Source organism: Malurus melanocephalus, unplaced genomic scaffold (genome assembly GCF_030028575.1).
Source record: "Malurus melanocephalus ecotype Western Australia unplaced genomic scaffold, MMel_1.1 scaffold_138, whole genome shotgun sequence".
Lineage (NCBI taxonomy): Eukaryota > Metazoa > Chordata > Aves > Passeriformes > Maluridae > Malurus > Malurus melanocephalus.
In genome coordinates, this window is record NW_026623370.1 from 978,174 (window position 1) to 997,855 (window position 19,682).

Below are 19,682 nucleotides of genomic sequence, written 5' to 3' on the forward strand. Positions count from 1 at the left end.
GTAGTATCTGTAGCTGAATTTATTCATAAAGCAAAAAGTGGTTTGAGATATTTCGCCTTTTAAAATCTTTCTCTCTCGTGCTGTGTGCTATYTTTCCGCAGCCCTGAAAACAAAATGTCTACTGCTGCTTGGCTGCAAAGTGGTTATAGAGGAGTTTAACTTCCACTGGGAAGAAAAGGTAGCACATTTATAAGGTGGTCTTTCAATGGTGTAGTGTGGCCTTGGGGCTGAGCTGCAGCACCCAAGTTTGAGGAGTTTGGTTTCATGCTTTAGTAAATCCAATATTTAAGAGGTGATGAACTTTCTGGGTTTGTTTGGTTTTGGTTTTTTTTTTTTCCCTCATGTGCAGAAACTAGTGCAAATACTGTGAGAAGGATAACTATCCAAAGAAAGTAAGATTTTAGTGTTTAATGTCACTGACCATATGTGGTTTTTTTGACTACCTTTCCATCCATTTTTTTAGCATTTCTGGGAAGTTAGGACAAAGAGGAGACAACAACAGTGAGTGAAAAATGACATAGATTTTCTTTTTTGTGGAGTTGTTCTAATATAAAGGGTGATCAAAACCATTTGGTATTTGCTATAAACTAGCATGTGCTGAAARCATATTCACTTTCCCCAGGATGCTAAGAACAGAACTTCTGCATGCAGCAAGAACAGAGCAAAGTGGACACTCTGGTGGGATGGGCCAGTCTAAACAAAGAAAAKGAGCTGACACTGGATTGTCTGTCTTACTTTCTGTCATACACTGTGCCTTACCTCTTTGTGGCATCACCTGCTGCTACCCACTGCCCCACATGGTTCTGGTGTTCTGCACATGCTGACTGCTGCAGTTGGCTTGTGCACATCAAATAAATCTCCTGTATGTTTGCCTATTTCCATGGTTTATCCCTATTTCCATGGTTTATCCCTATTCCATGGTTTATCCCATGCTAAAATATTTCCTCTGTTACCAACACTATCTTTATAAATACATATACCGAAACCTCTTATTCCTAATTTTTGCCAGATATTTTTTTCCCAAGAAATCTCTTGCTGCAGAAACAACGGAACAGGATAATAATAATAAAAATACTATATATTTTTTAATGKAACTGTCTTTTATACTCAGTAAAAACATTACCAGGGATTAAACATTTAGTAAATGTTTAGGCTGGAGCTGATTTCCATCATAATTAATCATGATAGAATCCAGCTCTTGTGCTTGTTTGTTCTTCAAGATCTGGATGAGACTCTTAAGTGGGTTAAAAGGCAATTTCAAAACAAACATAAAGTTCAGTAGTTAAGTGTCCCTTTCAGCTGATGTGTGCAGAAGTGTGGAACGAAAATACCCTGAGTGAATTGTTTAACTCTGATAGATAGTTCATATACCTGGATAATGAATGAATGAAGTAGTTTAAAATACATTCAGCTGGACTGATAATATGACATCTCCAGGAAACGAAAAGAGATCAGTCCTTGTTAATGTGCAATGTGAGTTAAATGAGCAGAAGATATGCCAGTTAGAAACACATAAACATAAACACATTAGCAAGTAGATTTTTAGGCATATCTCAATGATTTAGATTAGCAGACATTATGAAATTTATTACCTGAAGAGCAAAGAGATACCATTATCAATAGGTTTGATTCACCMCCTTCAGACTCCCATACACATCTTTTGGCTTTTGCCATGAGCTTGGTATTCACCCCATTCATGGACATCAAAGAGAMACTCACTTGAAAGGAATGATTTTCCCTGTGCATCATGTTACATATGTCTCATTGCTTTCAGTGGAATACTGAAAATCTTGTCAGGCTTACTTAGCATTCAGGAAAGTTTTTAATGAGCATGAACTGAGATACATTTTTTCAGCAAAATCAGAATCCCAGAAGATTTATATGCAGTTGCACTGTAAACATTTGCTGTGGCTCTGGCAGAAGGTTCTCATGTGCAAGGGATTCTTTCCCATAAAAAAGAGGAGTGAAATGTGAAGTAAAAAATAAAATTAATTACTCAAGTCATTTATAGCTAGGGGAAAGCAGAAATAGGCTTATGGTAAAGGTTATGCTAAATTCAAGAAGAGGTTGCAATGGGAAAATGAGACATCTTGATATGTTCCTTTGAAGCATTTTATGTTTTGTGATGTTTAGCAGCATAACTGTGTCTGGTATGCAGAGAGCTTGGTTAGGTCATAATGATGTAGAAGAGTTTGAAAGCTCAGAGTGATCATCATCACAACTATAAAATGGGAGGAGGAATAAGGCAGGTGGAAATGTCTGTATCTGTTGGATGAAGGTAGAAAGGGTTTCTGATAAATCAAGATATGATCAGTAGGAAGGAATTTGTTCAGTGGGAATGGATGTGAATTACAGAAATCAAAGGTACCGGGTAAGTGAATAACAACTGAGTTCCTGTGATGATCTGAAGGGAGAGATTCTGTGYTAGACCTTTACACAGTGGAAGATTTCAGGATAAAATCTGTCATTTAGTAGACATTAGTAACTGGAAATTACTGCCTTACAATGGGTGTTCAGTGACCTGCCTGCCAGATATACTGGGGTGGCATTAAAACTGAGAAAATAACATTACAGTTCYATTTGTTCATCAGAAAGCCACAGGACTGAATGAGATGCGGAAATTGAAATGCTCTGTCACCCCCTCGAGGTAATTGTTCAGAGACAGCTTCAAAGCAAGTTGCTATGGGAAGCTTTTGCTGGTTTTGCTTTTCTCTTTTGTTTATATTCTGTGAGTAAAAAGCAGATTCTGGCCACGAGAGATATCAGCTCAGCATGTTTTAAAAGCATGAAAATGAAGCATTAAATTAAGTTGAAAATACACTGTTTCTGTTCTTGAAGTCTGASGGCGGCTTTCTGTGAGAAGGTTTTCTATAACATTATAGGGAACTGTTCAACTAAGCAATGAAATAAAGATAATATAATTAGGATTGTCTGGTTCTCCTATCAGTTTAGGAAAGCCTTCACAAACGGTGCCATAACAAACAATGAGTGCAAGGGAATGTTGGGATAAGGATGTTTTAAGAATCACTCTACTTGATATTCTAAATTTCCTAAAGACTAGCAGTATCATCCACAAGATGCAATTTTTACTTCAGTATATTTAATTAAAGAGCCCTGTCCCCCAAAACTCTGTAATAGAAAATAGGAAGATACTACTGTTTTCTTTCTTGTCCTGGCTATCTGTTCAAATATGGATCCCTTAACAGAAAATCAATCTTCTCAGGATTAGACTCTTGCTGAGATGCCATCTCTGTGTGGGTTTCATTGAACTGTCTCAAGAAAATTAAACAATTCCTATGAGTCAGCACTAGGAAGAATCATATTCCAGTTTATGAAACATGAATAAGCATATGGAAGATATTTGCACTAATTCTGGCCTTCACAGGACAACACTTATGAATGCTGAGCCAATCAGCGTTATATATTTTTAAGGAAATAGCTCTTTAAAGATGCAGCACTGTTTGCAGCTAGATATTYGGTGATGGATGGTGAACTGTAATTTAAGGTCCAGGTGTGACTGTAAGTTGATGATGAGTAGTACGGTGATGGTTTTATCAGATGCTGCTGGAGACACTGCATGGGGACGCCACCGAGTGAGAGGCTTGTTCTCCTGTGCATGGTTTTATCTCAGAATGTCTCTCTGTGTGTGCACACTTCTAAAACTCTTGGATTTTATTAAAATTGAAAATCTGCTTTAGATTTGAGTTAGAGAGGAGGGTTCGGAACACATAATAATTGAATCACAATTTAATCTAATATTCAAGTGAGATAACTTGATCAAACTGTTTTGTGATGTTTAAAAAAGACAGAGACATGATAATGCCTTGTTCTTCTATCAGGCTTTCTATTAGGCTAGCCTAATAATATACCCCATGACAGACCCTTGAGTTATGGAAACATCTCATAAGGATTTATTGATTTATTTGTGTAATGGCTTGCAGGGAGTAAAAGATTCTTACAGTCAGGGTGCACAAATGAGTCTGAGGCACTACCCAAGCAGGTGGAGATAGGAATTTAGTCAAGTTTACCTGAATCCTAGACAAATAAACTCAGAGCTGGTGGATTAAATTTAACAACAGAACATTCTAGGTCAGGTATTTTGTATTGTGAAARTGAAATAGGAATCATCCTGCTGTCATCAGGTGCTAAAATGTGGGAAAGAGCTCTGCCAAAGGACCAGGCTTGGAGACCAGCTTTAGACAAGTTTTAGTGCCACATGAAATGGTGCTTTGGAACAAACATGTTTGTAAGCAAACAAAATACTGCATGGAACACTATCTGAGTCCAAAGGTGCATATTTTTTGTTGAGCATTCATAGGGTGCATTATTTAACTTTTTCTTCATATTTTCTTTGTTATTTTCATTATTTTTCAGTTTCATGTCTCTCCACTTACTTTTTCTGGCTTTGAAAATGGACAGAAGTGCCAAAATACCAGGAGGGAGACTGTTCTTCTGGTATTTATAGCCTGACTAAAAGCAGGAGTTAATGGAAATTATACTTTTAAAAAAACAAAAACCTTGCAAGAAGAAAGACTMTATAAAATGCTTTAAAGGCAAACAACTTCACTTAGAACTTGCAAGTAATTATTTAGGATTTGAATAGCTGGATCCTATCAGGGTTAGAGTACAGGGCTCTGTAACGTAGTTAGTGATGCATATTTAGGAACCATTCTTTGCAGTTAGAAAAAGTAAATGTGTGACTGATGGCATTCAGTACCAAGGTCTGTTTGTCCCTACACAAAATACTGAGCCTTCAAAAGGTCAATACCCGGTTAATAAAAATGTAATTATTGAATGAAATAGAATGTGAGATAAARCACTTAGAACTCTGGCAGCTGGAAGATTGTCTCCATTAGATGCCAAGATAGCTTGTCTTGAATCCCTTTTATGTAATACCTTCTTTCATCCTTAAGATGGTAAGATCTTTACAAAAATAGGAGAACTAAACTCTATGATCTCCAGTAAATAAAACCACAAATAATAAATTTAAATTATTAATAAGAGTTGATGAATGAGYGTTCAAATGTATAGTATTTATATATTTTGTTGGCAATCTCCATGCGTTTCAGACTATCTCTCATACCTCAGGGTTTGTTCAAGAGTGTTTCCCTGGTCCTAGCACTGTAGAGGGAATTTGCAATCATCCTGTAAAGTTCTACTTCATTTTCAAAACAAAAGGGGTTTTGAAAGGCTGGTTTAAATATCTGATTTTAAAAATTGCTTGTAAAAGAGGCCTAMATTTATTTTCCACTCACTATTTTAGAGGAATTTGTGAGTCATTTCTAGAATGAGTTTTATTCTGATAGAAATTATTTCTTTTGGKGCTCCTAGTCTCAAACTTTCTGCTTGAAACAGCTTTTTTTATTTTTTTTTTTTATAAAAGTCAGATATCAAATTAACCCAGCTTGCACCAATATGTACATTCCTTAACTGTACATTGGATTCCTGTACTGATATTAGAGATACTGTGGATTGTAGTATTTTTTCCAAACTGGGCAGCACTGCTGTAATACAGCAACTGAAAAAAAGGGTGAGGAGTTGTTGCATTGATCTGGGARGTCAAAATTAAACATGCAATGTTTACAAAAAGTACAGGGTTTTTTTTTTTCCCCTATTGATTTCACTTCACAGGGAGAAGAGAGGTACAAACACTACACAGGCATTCACATGTACGTGTATATTCCACCACCCAAGCACAGAGGGCATGGTGTAGGAACAGGGAGAAAAMTGCTGCTGTGGTGGGTAGTCCCAGGTGATTTTAGAGTGGCTGTCACCTCATGGGACTAAATGCCCRTCCAGGCAAAGCCAGTGTCCCCCCAGGATCTGACAGCTTAGGCAGACCATCCCTGTGCTGTGTCTCCAACACGGGGAGAACCAAATGCAGCTTCCCATGGGCTCCTACACAAGGACTTGCAAGTGCTGGAATCTCTCTGGCCGTCTCTTCTTGGCCCAATGACACTTTCTTAATTTCAGGAGAGAGCAAGCTGAAGGTAATCCGGGAAAACTGGCAGGAGGTGAGCTGATAAAGAGGAAATGGTGTCAGTATTATATGTAGGAAATAAAGCTGTTCCTGTTCGCTGATCACAGCATATTGGCATTGACATTTTATATATAAACATTTCCATTATGGTACACAGTTTTGCCATTTTTTCAACTGTAGTTTTGTAGGGAAAACAAAACCTTTACTCCATTTGTTTGTATCTTACAGGAGATACAAATTGTGTTTTCACTTTTGCCAGTTTGCCATCCACTGTATCAGTGAATTCATCTACGTTACTCTCTGATTTCATTTTAATTGAKGCATTTTAAAGGTAAAGGCTTTTGAATTCTTGTCACAGGATTCATTCCCAAAAGGAGGATATCTAAGTTTTAAGTTATGAAAAAATATGGATAGTTGAGTTGCACACCCTAAGTCCAAAGTTGTTAGGATATGTATTTTGTTTGCTTTCTGTATTAAAATAACTTGCCAATTTGTGACCAGTCAGTAATTTATTCCTTATTTGCATCATCCTGCATCCCTGAAAGATGATGGTTTTCAGCATCCTARTAAGAACTCGGCGGCAGCGAGTTGCTGGCTGACAAAATCACGGAGTTATTCAGGAAAGCCCTTCATCTGAGAACGAGCGAAGGCAGAGAGGTTTCCGGCGCCTTTTTACGCTGCCTTACAAAAGAAATGCGGTAACAAAGGCGATCCCCGGTGACTTTGCAGAGCATGGCGCTGCCACCGCTGCCAAAGGGAGCCCTCTGCTGCTACCAAGGAGATTAGCAGGAGGAGCTGGGAAGACAGGCATTCGCTTGCGAGTGTTTGGAGGGAAGGCTCTCTGAGAAGATGAACAAAAATGTTTCACAAAAAGCTGTTTTGCATGTATCTTGCCCCAGCACTATGGCCAAGAAATAACATATATTTGTGTGTATATAATATATGTATGGCTTTCTCCAGGCAGAATAACACCATGKGATTACTGTAATTACAAGATTGTTTTGATCAGTTATTTTTCATCTGATGGGCTCATAGAGATTATGATTTTTACTGTTTTATTTCCCAGCGTGGATTCATAATGGGAATAATTTATTTGCATTCCACAGAGCTAGGGTACCCAAAGTCCTCTGCCAAGTCACTCTCCAAAAGACATCTCTGTGTTCAGAGCCTGATAAACCCCCTTGTGGGTCATTTTAAATTCCAAATGAAATGTAAAGGCTATGGGCCTGAAACACTTAGGTGAGATGGTTTACTTTTTGTGTCCCATCTCCTGTCTTTTTCCAAACTGTGCATTGTTAATGAACAATCTGGTCTTGAAAATAGTGTGTAGTGACTCAGCCATGACTCACTGTATACTCAGTCATGCAGACTCGGTTGTTGGTGAGCTTTGTGCTCTGGATACTTTACCTGTTATTAGTGGAGTCACTTCTGACTGGTGAAGTTAAGTGGGAGAAATTGTGAAAAAGGTAGCAGCAGGATTGCTTTTAGTAGTAATTCTTCATAGTAAAATTCACATAAATCCTGAAAATTAAGCGGATTTTGTCATAGAAGCATTTCAAGGAAAGAGTCAAATCTTCATTTCTGTTCTATTGTTATACTGTGTAAATGATGATCTGTGAAATATATAAAGCTGAAAACTTTAACAGTTTCAACTACATTTGAAAATCCGTGTGCTCTTCATGCAGCCCAGGTTCTCTAAAGCAATGTTACCCTTTGTTCCCTATAACATAAGKCACCTGGAGATGAGGGGCAAGTTTAGCTTTCCTTATGAAGTGCCAGTTTGTCCTTTCCCACTCCTAGATTGCTCTTCATGTCATGGCCACCATAAGTTACACCCAGAGTTCGTTGTGAACTACAGAATTTCTCAGTAGGAGCCACTTGTGCTATCTGTGAAGTGTTGACAGGACTCAAAGCAAAGCTGCAGGACAGCAATAATACATAATAATGTGYTGGTTCTGGGAGCTTTCTGTGTGGCTGACCCAGACAAAGACCACATTTCTGTTTTCTGTACTTCTTTAGAGAAGAATGTGATATACTCCAAAACTTCACTTACAAATCTCAGTAAGAAAATCTCTACACATAATGTTATGGTATTTCTATTAAGCATTTAAGCCTACTGGTATTAAGAAATGATATATGCATACTTGAACGTAACTTATATAGACAGTGGCATCAAAACATGACAAGATTAAWACAAGAAAATATGAGCAAGACTGATTGGATTGAACTTTTGAGTTACAAATTGCCATTACTGGACTCACTGTAGTAGAGTCCAAGATAATATATTAAATGTAAATACATGAAGAACATAGACCAAGTGTGCAAGTTGAAAGAGGATAGGTAACAGAAAAAGAAACCTAAGATACATTAAATGAAATGAGATTATGGAGCTGGTCTGTGTTGTCTCTTATAATCTTYCCTTCCTGCTGTCCTCACTGTGGAATTTACAGCCCCATGGAATCTTCATTTCAAATCAGCAGCTTGCAGCTGCATCACCTCTGTAGCTGGGACCGAGGGAAAGTTCTGTGGCTGCCATGTCTTTGTAGCAGGAATGGCACTCGTTCTCTGCCTGAGCAGAGGAATGGTCATATCTATTCTGCCTTACAAGTGACTCGCACAAATGCAGACACACATGCCAAAAGCCATTGTAAATGCAAGAATAAGTGGTGCCAGACTGACTGATCTTTACTGTTTGTTGACTCTTAAAAAAAAAAAGGTAGGGAGAGAGGAAATTAGAAGTGCTATTTGCTCTTTAAAAAAACAACCAATCCCTAGATAATTATATTCTCTGACAAAACTATGCTTAGGGAATTACTCTTTTTTAAAATTTTTCCAGTGTAGTGTGAGTGCTATGTTTCTATGTAGATTTTGATCCAACAGGCAAAGTCAATTTCATTGAGTTCATTATAAGCACACTACATTCTGCCAGGATATCAAATAAAATGGTAGATTTCATGATTAACAAAGAATATCATACCCTCTAACCCCAGAAAAACAACATTTAGTTTCTCAGTTATGGGATCTCAGCAGGCCTTGCTTGTGACAAGAGCAAAAGTTATTTTCTCTGTATGTTATGTTTCTTTAGCAAATGTTTTAAAAATTGCTTGAAGAACCTAAAAGGTCATTTGAAAGKCTTCTTTTTATTGTCACTGCCTCCAAAATACATTCCATAACTGAGTTTAATGTGATCTGCAGCAGGCCAGGAGTTTTACAAGCCAAGATATTATGTCTAGTCCAGTTAAAGACACGACAAAGTTCAGTGAAGCAGGGAGACTGAAGATCTAGKTTGAGAAATGTAATTTTGCATTGCCTATAAAACATGGAAGGAAAATATCTCCCGCATTCAGTTTTGATGATGGAACGTGTTCTGACCTAAGGCAGAGAAACCCTACCAAGCACTTTATGAGGAAACAGACAAATGACTGAGGACATCTGCTTAACAGAATGTCAAGACAAGGTTCACACACCTCCCAGAGCAGTTTTTGCTCCTGCAGATAACTCAACTTTCTCCTGGTTTCATCACCCACAAGCCTCCATATTCAACAAGTCAAGGCAGAGAGTAGTGAGGCTGGAACTTGTGTTACTATGGATGCTGCACCTATTCACTCTATCTAAAAATGTGGAAATTGTAATTTGTGCATATCAGATACAATTTTTATATAATTTTTTATATTTTTATATATACTTTATCAGACTACTTTGATCTCCCTGAGTACACAATAATACTTCAAGCACTAAGTGTCTTCATTTGTGTCAGTCTGGCCTGTTGCATTGTAGGGTTAAGAATTCCCTCATTTGAGTCTGGACCATGGTTCTGTCAGCTGTTATCCTTCCAGTTGCCTGTTGATGGTGGACAGCTTTAATCTTGCCAGTAGCCACAGTACTTTGCGGTATTTGGCCCCACACACTTAGTTTATACAAGTAAGCAGGCATCAGTTTTTATGGGATCATTCTGTCACTGAAGAGATTCTTTACATCTTTGCTTTTTATTATTTTCCTGACAATCTCATTATGACCACCAAAGTTCTGCATAGTTTGGAGCTCTTTTTTCCTAKCTGCTGGCCTTAATACCTTAAGTAGCTGGGATATCTTAAACCCAAGTTATCATTCTCTCTATTAAAGGAGAGCTAAGCTAGAACAGTCAGATATTTTGTTTAATTACAGCTGTGTATGTCCCAGCAATTTATTGAGTATTATCATTCCTATTTCTTTTGCAGTGGCACAAAAAATAAAAGTCTGGGGTTCGTCTCCAAATTCCTTGTGTGAATCATACAGCAAAACTAGAACAGGGCACCCATCTTTGCCACCTGCTACATACAGGATTTCCTTTCTTCAGTCATTAAAGGGTTAATACAAAAGGATCTCAGTGTAATACTTTAATGTGTTTGATAGGTAGGCATCTGGAGATTCAAAAACTTACCTTGTTTAATGTGAAGACTACTTGCTTTTCCATGAAGATTGTTTCTACCATGGTATTGTAACTCTTGATTATGATTTCTGAATATAAACTCCTGTAGTTTTCTTCAAAGAGATCCATACGTTATCATAAATCCATTTGGCTTTTCCTAGCAAACTAGTAATTCTCTCACTCAGGCTGATGGAGGAATTGAAACAACTGTGCTTTGTTTGATGGAAGTTACAGAGGCACACATTTCCCATTCAGTTGTTACAGTCTCAGCTCAGTTATTTGTGCAGTAGCAATTGTACTAACCTAAAGAAGGCTGTTCTACATTTATCTTATCATAAATAAGAGCAGAATTTAGCTTAGCCCAGTACATAACCAGTGTTAGCAGAGTACATCAGTTCCTGTGAAATGTTAGCAAACAGGAATAACCATTTGTTCTCTTCCTGTTTGACAAGAAATAAATGACTTTGTTTTACAGTAGTTACTGCGTTCACTTGGCAAATGTGAGTGAATGAGTGTGGTCTGACAGAGTCAGGGATGTGTGAGAGCAGCCATGAATCCATTTGGTTTGACACTTCTGCAGAAGTGTCTAAACAGTGGAAATTTGTTCCACATTTGGTTTTCCAGTTCACTTTTGCGTCAGTTGGAAGATGTAATGTCATCTAGACAGTCAACCTGGGAAAGTTTGATTTCTTGTATTTTTTAGCATGATACTGCTGTCTGGTGGCCAAGCAAGCTACAGTCCATGTTTGGCTGTTGATATTACAGAGGTACAGAAGAAAAGCGTTCAGGGGAGAGGCAGTGCAGGCAGCTCAGCAGGTGAAATACACAGGGAAATCTTTGGGTTTTATATGACAGAAATATTTCTACAGCAGCTTTCTTGGATTTGTTCTTCTGCTCCTGATACAATTCATTTTGGTACAGTTCAGAAATAAGCATTGGGTGATTCACTGAGAACTTAAGACCCTAAGGTATTCCACAGCATATGTCTAGAAATTAATATTTGTCACCATAGACATTTTGGATATAAAATTTGAGAAGCCAGAAAGAGTGCCAGTGATGACAACTGATGCAAAAGCCCCACTGGGTATCCTTCACCAAGGAGACCAGAGCATTTTCTGATGTTTATTTCTCTTCTGGTAGTACTTCAGTCCTTCGTAAACTTTGTTTTGTCAGTTTCATTTAACCTTGTAGTGCTTTAGGCTAAGTATTGTTCAACTTGGGCGATTTTGCTGATCAGTATTGTAGGAAAAATGGGGTATCCTAAAGGGCTGTCATGCAGACTGCTGGTCGCGTTTAATAATGCAAATAATGTAGGAGAAAGGACTGAGCCTGGCAAAAATGTTTTCAAGTGAGGGYTTGATAATGAAGGAACTACACACATGGCATTCCCAGCTCATTGGATTAACCTCAGAGACAGATGAAAGCGGTTTGACTATCAAACATAAATCCCATTCATTTAACCTGCATGGTAACAAATGTTCARCTATGTCATATTCTTCCTTTATCTTATCCCTTTGTTTTCTATGCCAGCCCATTCCCTCCTCTCACTCCTGCTCGACCTTGAGTGTGACCACCCAGTTTCAGTTACATGGACTGAATATCTGAAAAAATTAGAGACCATAATTGTGCTAAATAATGCAAGAATTCCTTGACCACTRTTTGCAATTGGTTTCTCTAAGACTAATTTCCTCTAGAGTTCRCTATTTTGGGGCTCCAAATGTATTCTGTTCAACATTAAGTCACTGTTTATGCTTTGCATGTAGCTTGAACTTCTCAATGTGCTTTTTGTACTTGAGGAACATCGAAGTGTGAACACCCCACTTGTGTCTTGAATTCAAGCCCATCCACCTGAAAATCACAGCACCAGTAAAACTAGGACACTGATGCTCAGTGCGTGCAATCACACAGTCACTTGCTTCTCAATAAAAAAGGCAATCACAAAGTTTGGAAGTCTTGTCAGGGCKGGTGTTCACAACACTTCATGGAAAATTAAGAAAGAAGATTTTGGCTTACATTTATAATTTAAATTCAGCTAAAATCCTGCAGATTACCAATGGCAAAGATGACACAAATGGTGCTAGGATGGGAGAACATTACAAAAGAAAGGGTCGTGTGTATGAAATTTTAATTTCAGTTTTAATGATTTGAATCAATTATAAAGTAGTCACATTTATAGTCTTTTAATGTTGGGKGTAAGGTTTCACACATTTAAAGGGTCTCAAAGGGTTTAATAGTGACAAATTCAATAGTGCCCTACAGAGATCCCAAAGAACTTTTAAAAAAATCTTATGAAATTATGAAATAATAGGGCAGATGATACTTTCTAGGAAAATCAACTGATAAAGTTTCAGAGAAAAAATAAAGTCTTAAAAAGCTGGGGTATTTTTCCTTAAAACTTTTTGTTAACTAAATGTCAAATGACAAATATATTTTTGCCTGAGTACTCGATGCTGCCATGAATTTGCCATAGGGCATTACTCAGTGTTGCTGAACTTGAGGCCCTGAGTAGATAGCAACTTTTTATTTGATCGAGCTTGCATGTTAACAGGGTTTTTTGCAGCTGAAAATTTTGAGCAATCCTTGACTCTAATTGTTTGCATTTTCTTTGTTGCTTTTTTTTCGTTTTGTTTGGGTTTTTTTTTTTTTTTGTTTTGCCTGCTTGTGGAATTCATGACTCTCCAGTGAGAAGGACACTAAAGAGTGGGCTAACACCAGAAGAAGCCAAAGCACTGGGCCTCATCAGCACTTCTGAGATGCAGGTTTGACACCCCRGAGGTGGCAACAAGAAGAGCTGTTCACCTGAAGCACACAGGCTGACAACCCGTCAGTGCTGCACTGAACTGCCTCCTCTGCTGCTGCCAGCATCCTGCCCTCTGTTAGCTCCATTTTAATAAGCAACTGAAAACAAAACCCCACATCCAGGGCAGAAGAAGGGTGTGCCACAGCTCAGCGTGACATCCAGATGGTAACTGAGGAGGCATTTGAGTGTTCCTAGGTGAAAGCACATGGCTTCTTCTCCTCGTGTTGTGTTGATGTGGGGAGGAGGGGGCTCTCTGAGTTATTGTCATTATGTGAGCTGTGTTTACGTTGGCTTTCCTTGTGCCCTGTTTTAGTCATTGTAAATGTATGGCATTTTGTCAATGCAAGGAACAGTCCTTAAAGAGGCAAAATAACTCCTGTTACAGCAACCCCAGTTTTCCTGAAGCAGATTCATTAAGCAAAGATGCACAGTCTGTGCAGCCCTGTGGTTTGTTGGGTTTTTTTAATTATTTTGCCACCAAAGAATGTAAAAATGTATGTGTACCTTTGTATATGTACAGAATGAATGTGTGGAGATGTGTGCATGTATCTGTACATATATAGTCATGGTGTGAAATCATGCTCTGGCTGAAGCTAGATGGACCATGATTTTCACTGTGGGGCCTTACTGTTCCACTGGACAGGAGGAAAAGAATGTCTTTTTTGCAGGAACTCAGTGTTGTTCAGTGATTGACCCTGTGGGGCAGGCCAGGGCCTGCAGTACAAGTGGAGAGTTTAGGATCCTGAATTCACGTGCATTCATGCACACTCATACTGTACATAGCAGYATGCACACAGAGGAGAGAACACAATTTCTCTCTCTTGTTGAGCTATGGCTGTACTCTGCATTTGTACAGTTTCAGAGAGATCTATGTCAACCATTCTACATACTCGATAAATGCATTTGGATGCTAAGATCAAGAAGTTTGTTCACTTGCCTGTGCCCTTCATGCTGCTTTTCTCTGCTGCAAGATAATGTGGTGGTGATTTTATTTCAATTTAATGAATCTGAATATGAAATAGCCCTGCTAAAAMAGCCTGCTGTGTTTTTGCTGTTCTTTACTGGTTTTTTGTGGTTATCCTTGGTACAAGTGGAGTGGGTACCACAGTAAACAACTCCTATGTATTTGCCCTTGTCTCAGTGTTTTATAACTGAGTTTGATAAACTGCCCTCAGCATGTTTGAAGAACTTYTAGTCAACTCATCTGCCTTTAAGTGGAGGACATATACAGCAGTGAAGATGAATTGAGCACAGCCACCCCAGCCAGTGCTGGAGTCTTTTTGAAGAGAACCGCAAACAACAATAACATAAAAGGGAACTTTTTAAGCCAAAGTCTGTATATGGCCAATTGATCCTCAAGAATGCACAAGATTGTCTCTTTCCATTGCCTTAGCCTCTAAGATGAAGGGTATGTCTGCACAGCAGTAACAGCTGAGACTTTGTTCCACATGATTAACTGAGGAACTGCAGCAGTTCAATCATGGCAACAGGGTTTGATTTTGGCTGCAAAACACACTTGGAAAGTAGAGTTAAATAGTCTATGCTGGGTCCTAATGCCATAGCTGTGTTGCATCTGGCACCCAAGCTAAGTCAGGTACTTCAAGTTATTCTACTCTGCTCTCTTTAAGGACAGGATAATGGCTGAAGATTGTTCAGGAGAGTTGAACCAAACACAATAAACCTTTGTAACCTCGGTCATCCATCACATCATATTGAACACAACTTCCAAGTGGTGAGAGAGCCAGGTTGCTGACAACACTGCAGTGAGAACTGTGGCTGGACATCCAGTCTATGCAGTCCACCCTCTTGACTATTACATTTCATTCTTTATCTGCTGATGCCTTGGATCTCCCATGAAGTAAAAAATCACTAATGAGCCATGGTTCTTAAGAACAGCATTGAGTTTGATGTGGTTTTCCCCTCAATTCGTTGAAATGCAGATTTTACAAGTAGAGAAGGCAGTCGTTGGGTAATCAGTCTAATATGTTGTGTGTTTGAAGGCTATGGAAAGAAGGAAGCTGGTTAGGAAACAGAAGTGGCATATAACTAATTTCACTGAAAAATATGCAAGACCTACAAGAATCTGGATCTTTATGTGCTGCTCGCCATTATGGACTTTTCAAATCTCGCTTAAGGATGCTTAGAACAAAGAAATGAAGGTAATGGGGGTTCGTGGAGGTGTTTGAAGTCTGAAACAAGAGGAAGACACTCTGAATGTAATGGTCATGTTGAACTGTGCTACTTGCTAAGTGATAAAAAAAAAGAAAAATGAAACAGACTGCATTTATGCTGACAGAGATCCTATATTTGGTTGGAGGGAGAAAATCAAGCAAGTCTTTAATATTTTAGTTAAAATATGTTGAATGTGCAAAATTGGTGACCCCTTGACTGTTGGTGGCCACTTGCTGGTATGGAAGACATTTGTGTTTCATTTAAACACAGTACAGCATCTGTCTGTGGAACATAACATAGATGATGAATTACTAATAGTTGGGCATATGGATTTTCCAAACTGTGCGAAACATTATATGCTACTTATCAAGGAGACCATTAAATATGGGGAATAATACAGGCTAGAATCAGTTCAGTGGAAACAAAAGGTGGTTTCTTCCAGATTCTCTGGGTGCAAGTGTCTTACATGTGAAGCATATTCTTCCTTTGCTGTTGTATTTGTTTTTCTGTTTGTGCTCTCTATCTGTAAGACTGATACCAACTTTTCTGAAGAATAACTTGGTCTTGTTTATGCAATTCCATATAATCAGATAAATTCCACTCTCCTCAGTTAATTGCAAAAAATCATCAGTGTAGTGCAGTAACTACAGAAAAGATTTCCTTTCTGAAGGAACCTTTCTGAAGRTTCCTGATAAAAGTGACCAACTAATCTGTAAGGTGGCAGTATTTCTTCCAGAGTCTGCCAGCATGTCCTGACTGTAGGAATGGCTTTTTGTTGCCCTTCATCTAACACTATAGTGGATTCCTAATGAAATGGAGGAATTCATAATATTTTGTATGCCTCTGTCTGTCTAGTGAGATGGTAACCTTCAGGTTTAGAGCTGCTGCCTGCCCTTCCTTCATCTTCTTCATGGAAGAGCCCACTATAAGGATGTCATACCTGTTTTAAGATAAGTTTTGTGTGAGATACRGATTGGTTTGTGAAAAATATCAAAGTCTTGGGTACACAATGTAACACATGTTCCATTTCTCACTTAGAGATCCATGAAGGCTGTTTTTAAACACTTGCAGCCATAATAACTACCTTTCTTCCCTTTCCCATAGAACCAGTCAGGGCAAATGCAGTGCCCAGAGCTTTGTAACTCCACCAAGCTCTCAGAGTCACTGCTGGTGTTCATTTCAGCACTCATCTGCTACCAATAATTTGTCTGTCTGACTGCCACCATGATACCTTTCTGAGCTGGATGCTGAGGTAAACTTTAGCACATGAAATAGCCTCCAAAGGGAAGATATCCTAATTTTCTTTCATCTCACGTGTTTAAAAGCAGACTGCATACAAATACTTTCTATAATCTCATTCCAAAGCAAAGATAACGCTCAGTAGCAGTTGTGTGGTTGCAGTGAMGACACATCCAGGGAATTCTTGTGTGCCACACTCGAGGGTAAAAGATCCCTCACAAAAGTTAAATTCATCACTCTTCACCTTTCAGTCAGGCCAAACACCAGGCTTATGGATTCCAGATGTTTTATAGCCCCTTGGCTGCTACGTCTGACCTTTCTCTTTGATAGCTCCTTGTCCATAATCCAAAATCAACCAAAAAAAAATCATTTAATGAGAGTTTTTCTTCCTTAAGTGCTGAAGCAGCATGAAACATGATTTTGAAAGTTGATTTCTTTTTCTCTTTTGACACCCTTTTTACTAAATCTTTGCAGTGGTTGATTCTGTCAGCAAAGTAAGGCATCAGTTTTGTAGATAGACAAGACTGGTTGTAGTGTAATAGATAATCACATGTGAATATCAAAATAACAGTTAATTTCCCAATTTAACAGAAATTTGGAGTCAGAGTCTTGATGTGAGTGAGCAGCAAGGGCCTCCTGCAAGGTTCTGCAGGACAGCACCTTAAATCCCTGGTGTGCTGTGCTCTAAATGTACCCTGGCCAACACTAAAGGCTATTGGGAAGTTGCATTAAGGACTTCAGCCACCGCTGCAGCCCTGAGGGGCACGGTGCCACTGTGTGGCTGATGGCAGAGTCTGGGTTCAACTATGCTGCTGTGGTTATTGCAATGCTTTGCTTTCACAGAGGTGAAATGGGAACAAGGTGTCAGCCCACCAATTTCACGTCCTTCATCCTTCCTCTGCAGCCCATGGACAGGTGCACATGCTGCCTGCCTCTGTCCAAAGGATGCACAGAGACATGGAGTTGGGCAGAAGCAGGAGATATTCCCCTCTTGTTTTCACTCCTGTAGCTCACTGCACATGTTGCAGTCCTCCCGTTTCCTTCACGGCGGGCAATGCGTGCGCTGGTGGGCAGCCTGGCCCCAGGACGCARTCACAGGGTGGCTCTGCGCTTCCAGCAGCAGGAAAACACTTGTCTAAGCTGGAAGGGATATACCTGTCAATGTTCCTCTGGAGGAAAAACTGCCAGGTACTTACAGGCTCTGAAAGAAAATAAACTGAGGTGTTTTTGAAAGAGAAAATGTTTGGTTTTAGGCAACTATTGAAAACCATTGACAAACATTAGAATGGCATGTAAAGCCCACCTTCCTTTGCTTGAACTGGGGCAGGAACTGGCTCAATTGGCATTTCAGATGTGACCCCAAGACGTTTTTGGCAAGCAGTTTAATAGTTACGTAGCAAGTAATGCAAGGAGTTTCCGAGATGTTGTATAGTTTTATGTTTACGCCAAAAAAAATTCTAATTAGTCCATTTCACATTGAGTGGCAGATAGAGATATTTTGTTTAATCACTATCTAACACAGAGGCTTCTGTGAAAGAAAAGGTTTATTTGTAGCATTGGATGCATTTCTCCTTTTTAAAGACTGTTTTTGCGCATATAGTGTCCTTTTTTTGTGAGCTGGGAATTGTAAAAAAATGTAAAGTAGAAAAGGACGTGTTTCTTAGACAAAGGAGAAATACTGTAAAATTGTGTAAATGTCACTAYTCATGTTTTTCCATGTAGCATAGTGTAAAATAGGCTCTCCAGCAGTGTTATTCTGTGAATTGTAATTTAAAAAACAAGCCATGCATGGTCAGAGATATTATCTACAGGTCCTCTTGGTTGAGTTTTTGGTTCTGTTTGTTGTTTTCTCATTTTAGGTGAATTCATTCTATGTTAAATTTAATTGTCCATGAAAATGCGTTTTTATTTCTGTTTTATTTCATAAAGAACTTGAATTACTCTTTTAAGATTTTATTACACACGAAGCTCACCTACCGTTTGCATTGATCCTTCAGAAGCTGTGTCACATTTAGTCTAAACTAGGGGGGATTCTGTTTTTATCTGCCTCTTGTCCCCCAACTCTTCCCACATTACTGTCTGGAAAGATCCAATCACACCCTATTTTTTTTTTCTGTGCCATGCAGGGTCAATATGGAAAACTGACCACAGACCAGTGTCCAAAATTTCTTGATATAAGTAGTTAAAAAGCTCACCTCTACAGCATTATGTAAACACATCTTGCAATAAAGCTTTATAAAGCACTGAACAGGCTGGTTCTGGTTTTGTTGATGAAGCCAATCGTGGGAGCTTGGGTGGAAAACAGGTGGGAAGGGGGATCATTAATTGTTTTTCTCATGTCCTCTGTGAACCTTCAATGCCATCGTGWGGATGTCAAAACAGCTGCCATTAAGATGTCTGGGTGGCCTGACCACAAAAAACTGATCTTTTACACATAGTTTCACAGTTTGAGACTAATTCCTAATCTTGAGTGAAGAAAGTAAAAATGTGTCTTGTTTCTCCAGACTTTCGGTGATCCAGCCCTACAAATCCTCATGGATGCAGGGGCACTTGTTGGTGTTGTTGGCTTGGAGTTGGTTCCCACCTAAAAAATACTCTGTGCACAGAGCACATTTTGTAAAGAGATGAGATTTATAGAAACAATAATCAATCAAATGAAAGACAACCTGCATGTGGGGAAACTTTTCACTTTGCGTCAAGACATGAAACTGTCCCTGCCAGAGCTTCACAGCTGTAAAGGTGGGCTGCAAACAAGACGTGCCTTTAACTTGGCTGAAATACACTTCATGCATCATCRTGGAATGTAATTTTCTGGTAAAATTTCTGTAATTTTCTGCTGGCTGCCTATGAGCATGCCTGGACCGGCAATGGTCCTGTAATTTTCTCTTTGCTGGTCTCTGATTCTTTCTTTTACTGCTCTTTGCCAGCACTTGAGAGAGGCTGAATTGCCCAAAGGGGTTATCCCTGCCCCTACAGGAGGTGACCACAGGGACCCTGGCATCTGCTCCGCACTCGGGTTCGATGGCTACAGTGACAAGGGGGGTCAAAGTGACATGTAGGAACTCAAAATGCTCTCTCACAAT

At 39.0% G+C, this 19,682-nt stretch overlaps 1 protein-coding gene across 6 annotated transcripts in view; it reads left to right on the forward strand.

Moving 5' to 3' along the window:
* The window catches only part of FHOD3 (formin homology 2 domain containing 3), a 367,917-nt gene extending 349,080 nt beyond the window's left edge, over positions 1 to 18,837 (forward strand). For all 6 annotated transcript variants that reach the window (XM_057371019.1, XM_057371020.1, XM_057371025.1 and 3 more), the window contains one exon: positions 13,071 to 18,837. In XM_057371019.1, the coding sequence (XP_057227002.1) occupies positions 13,071 to 13,153 (83 nt within the window). In that variant the 3' untranslated portion in view covers positions 13,154 to 18,837. The remainder of the gene's footprint in view (positions 1 to 13,070) is intronic.
* The last annotated feature ends 845 nt before the right edge of the window (positions 18,838 to 19,682 follow it).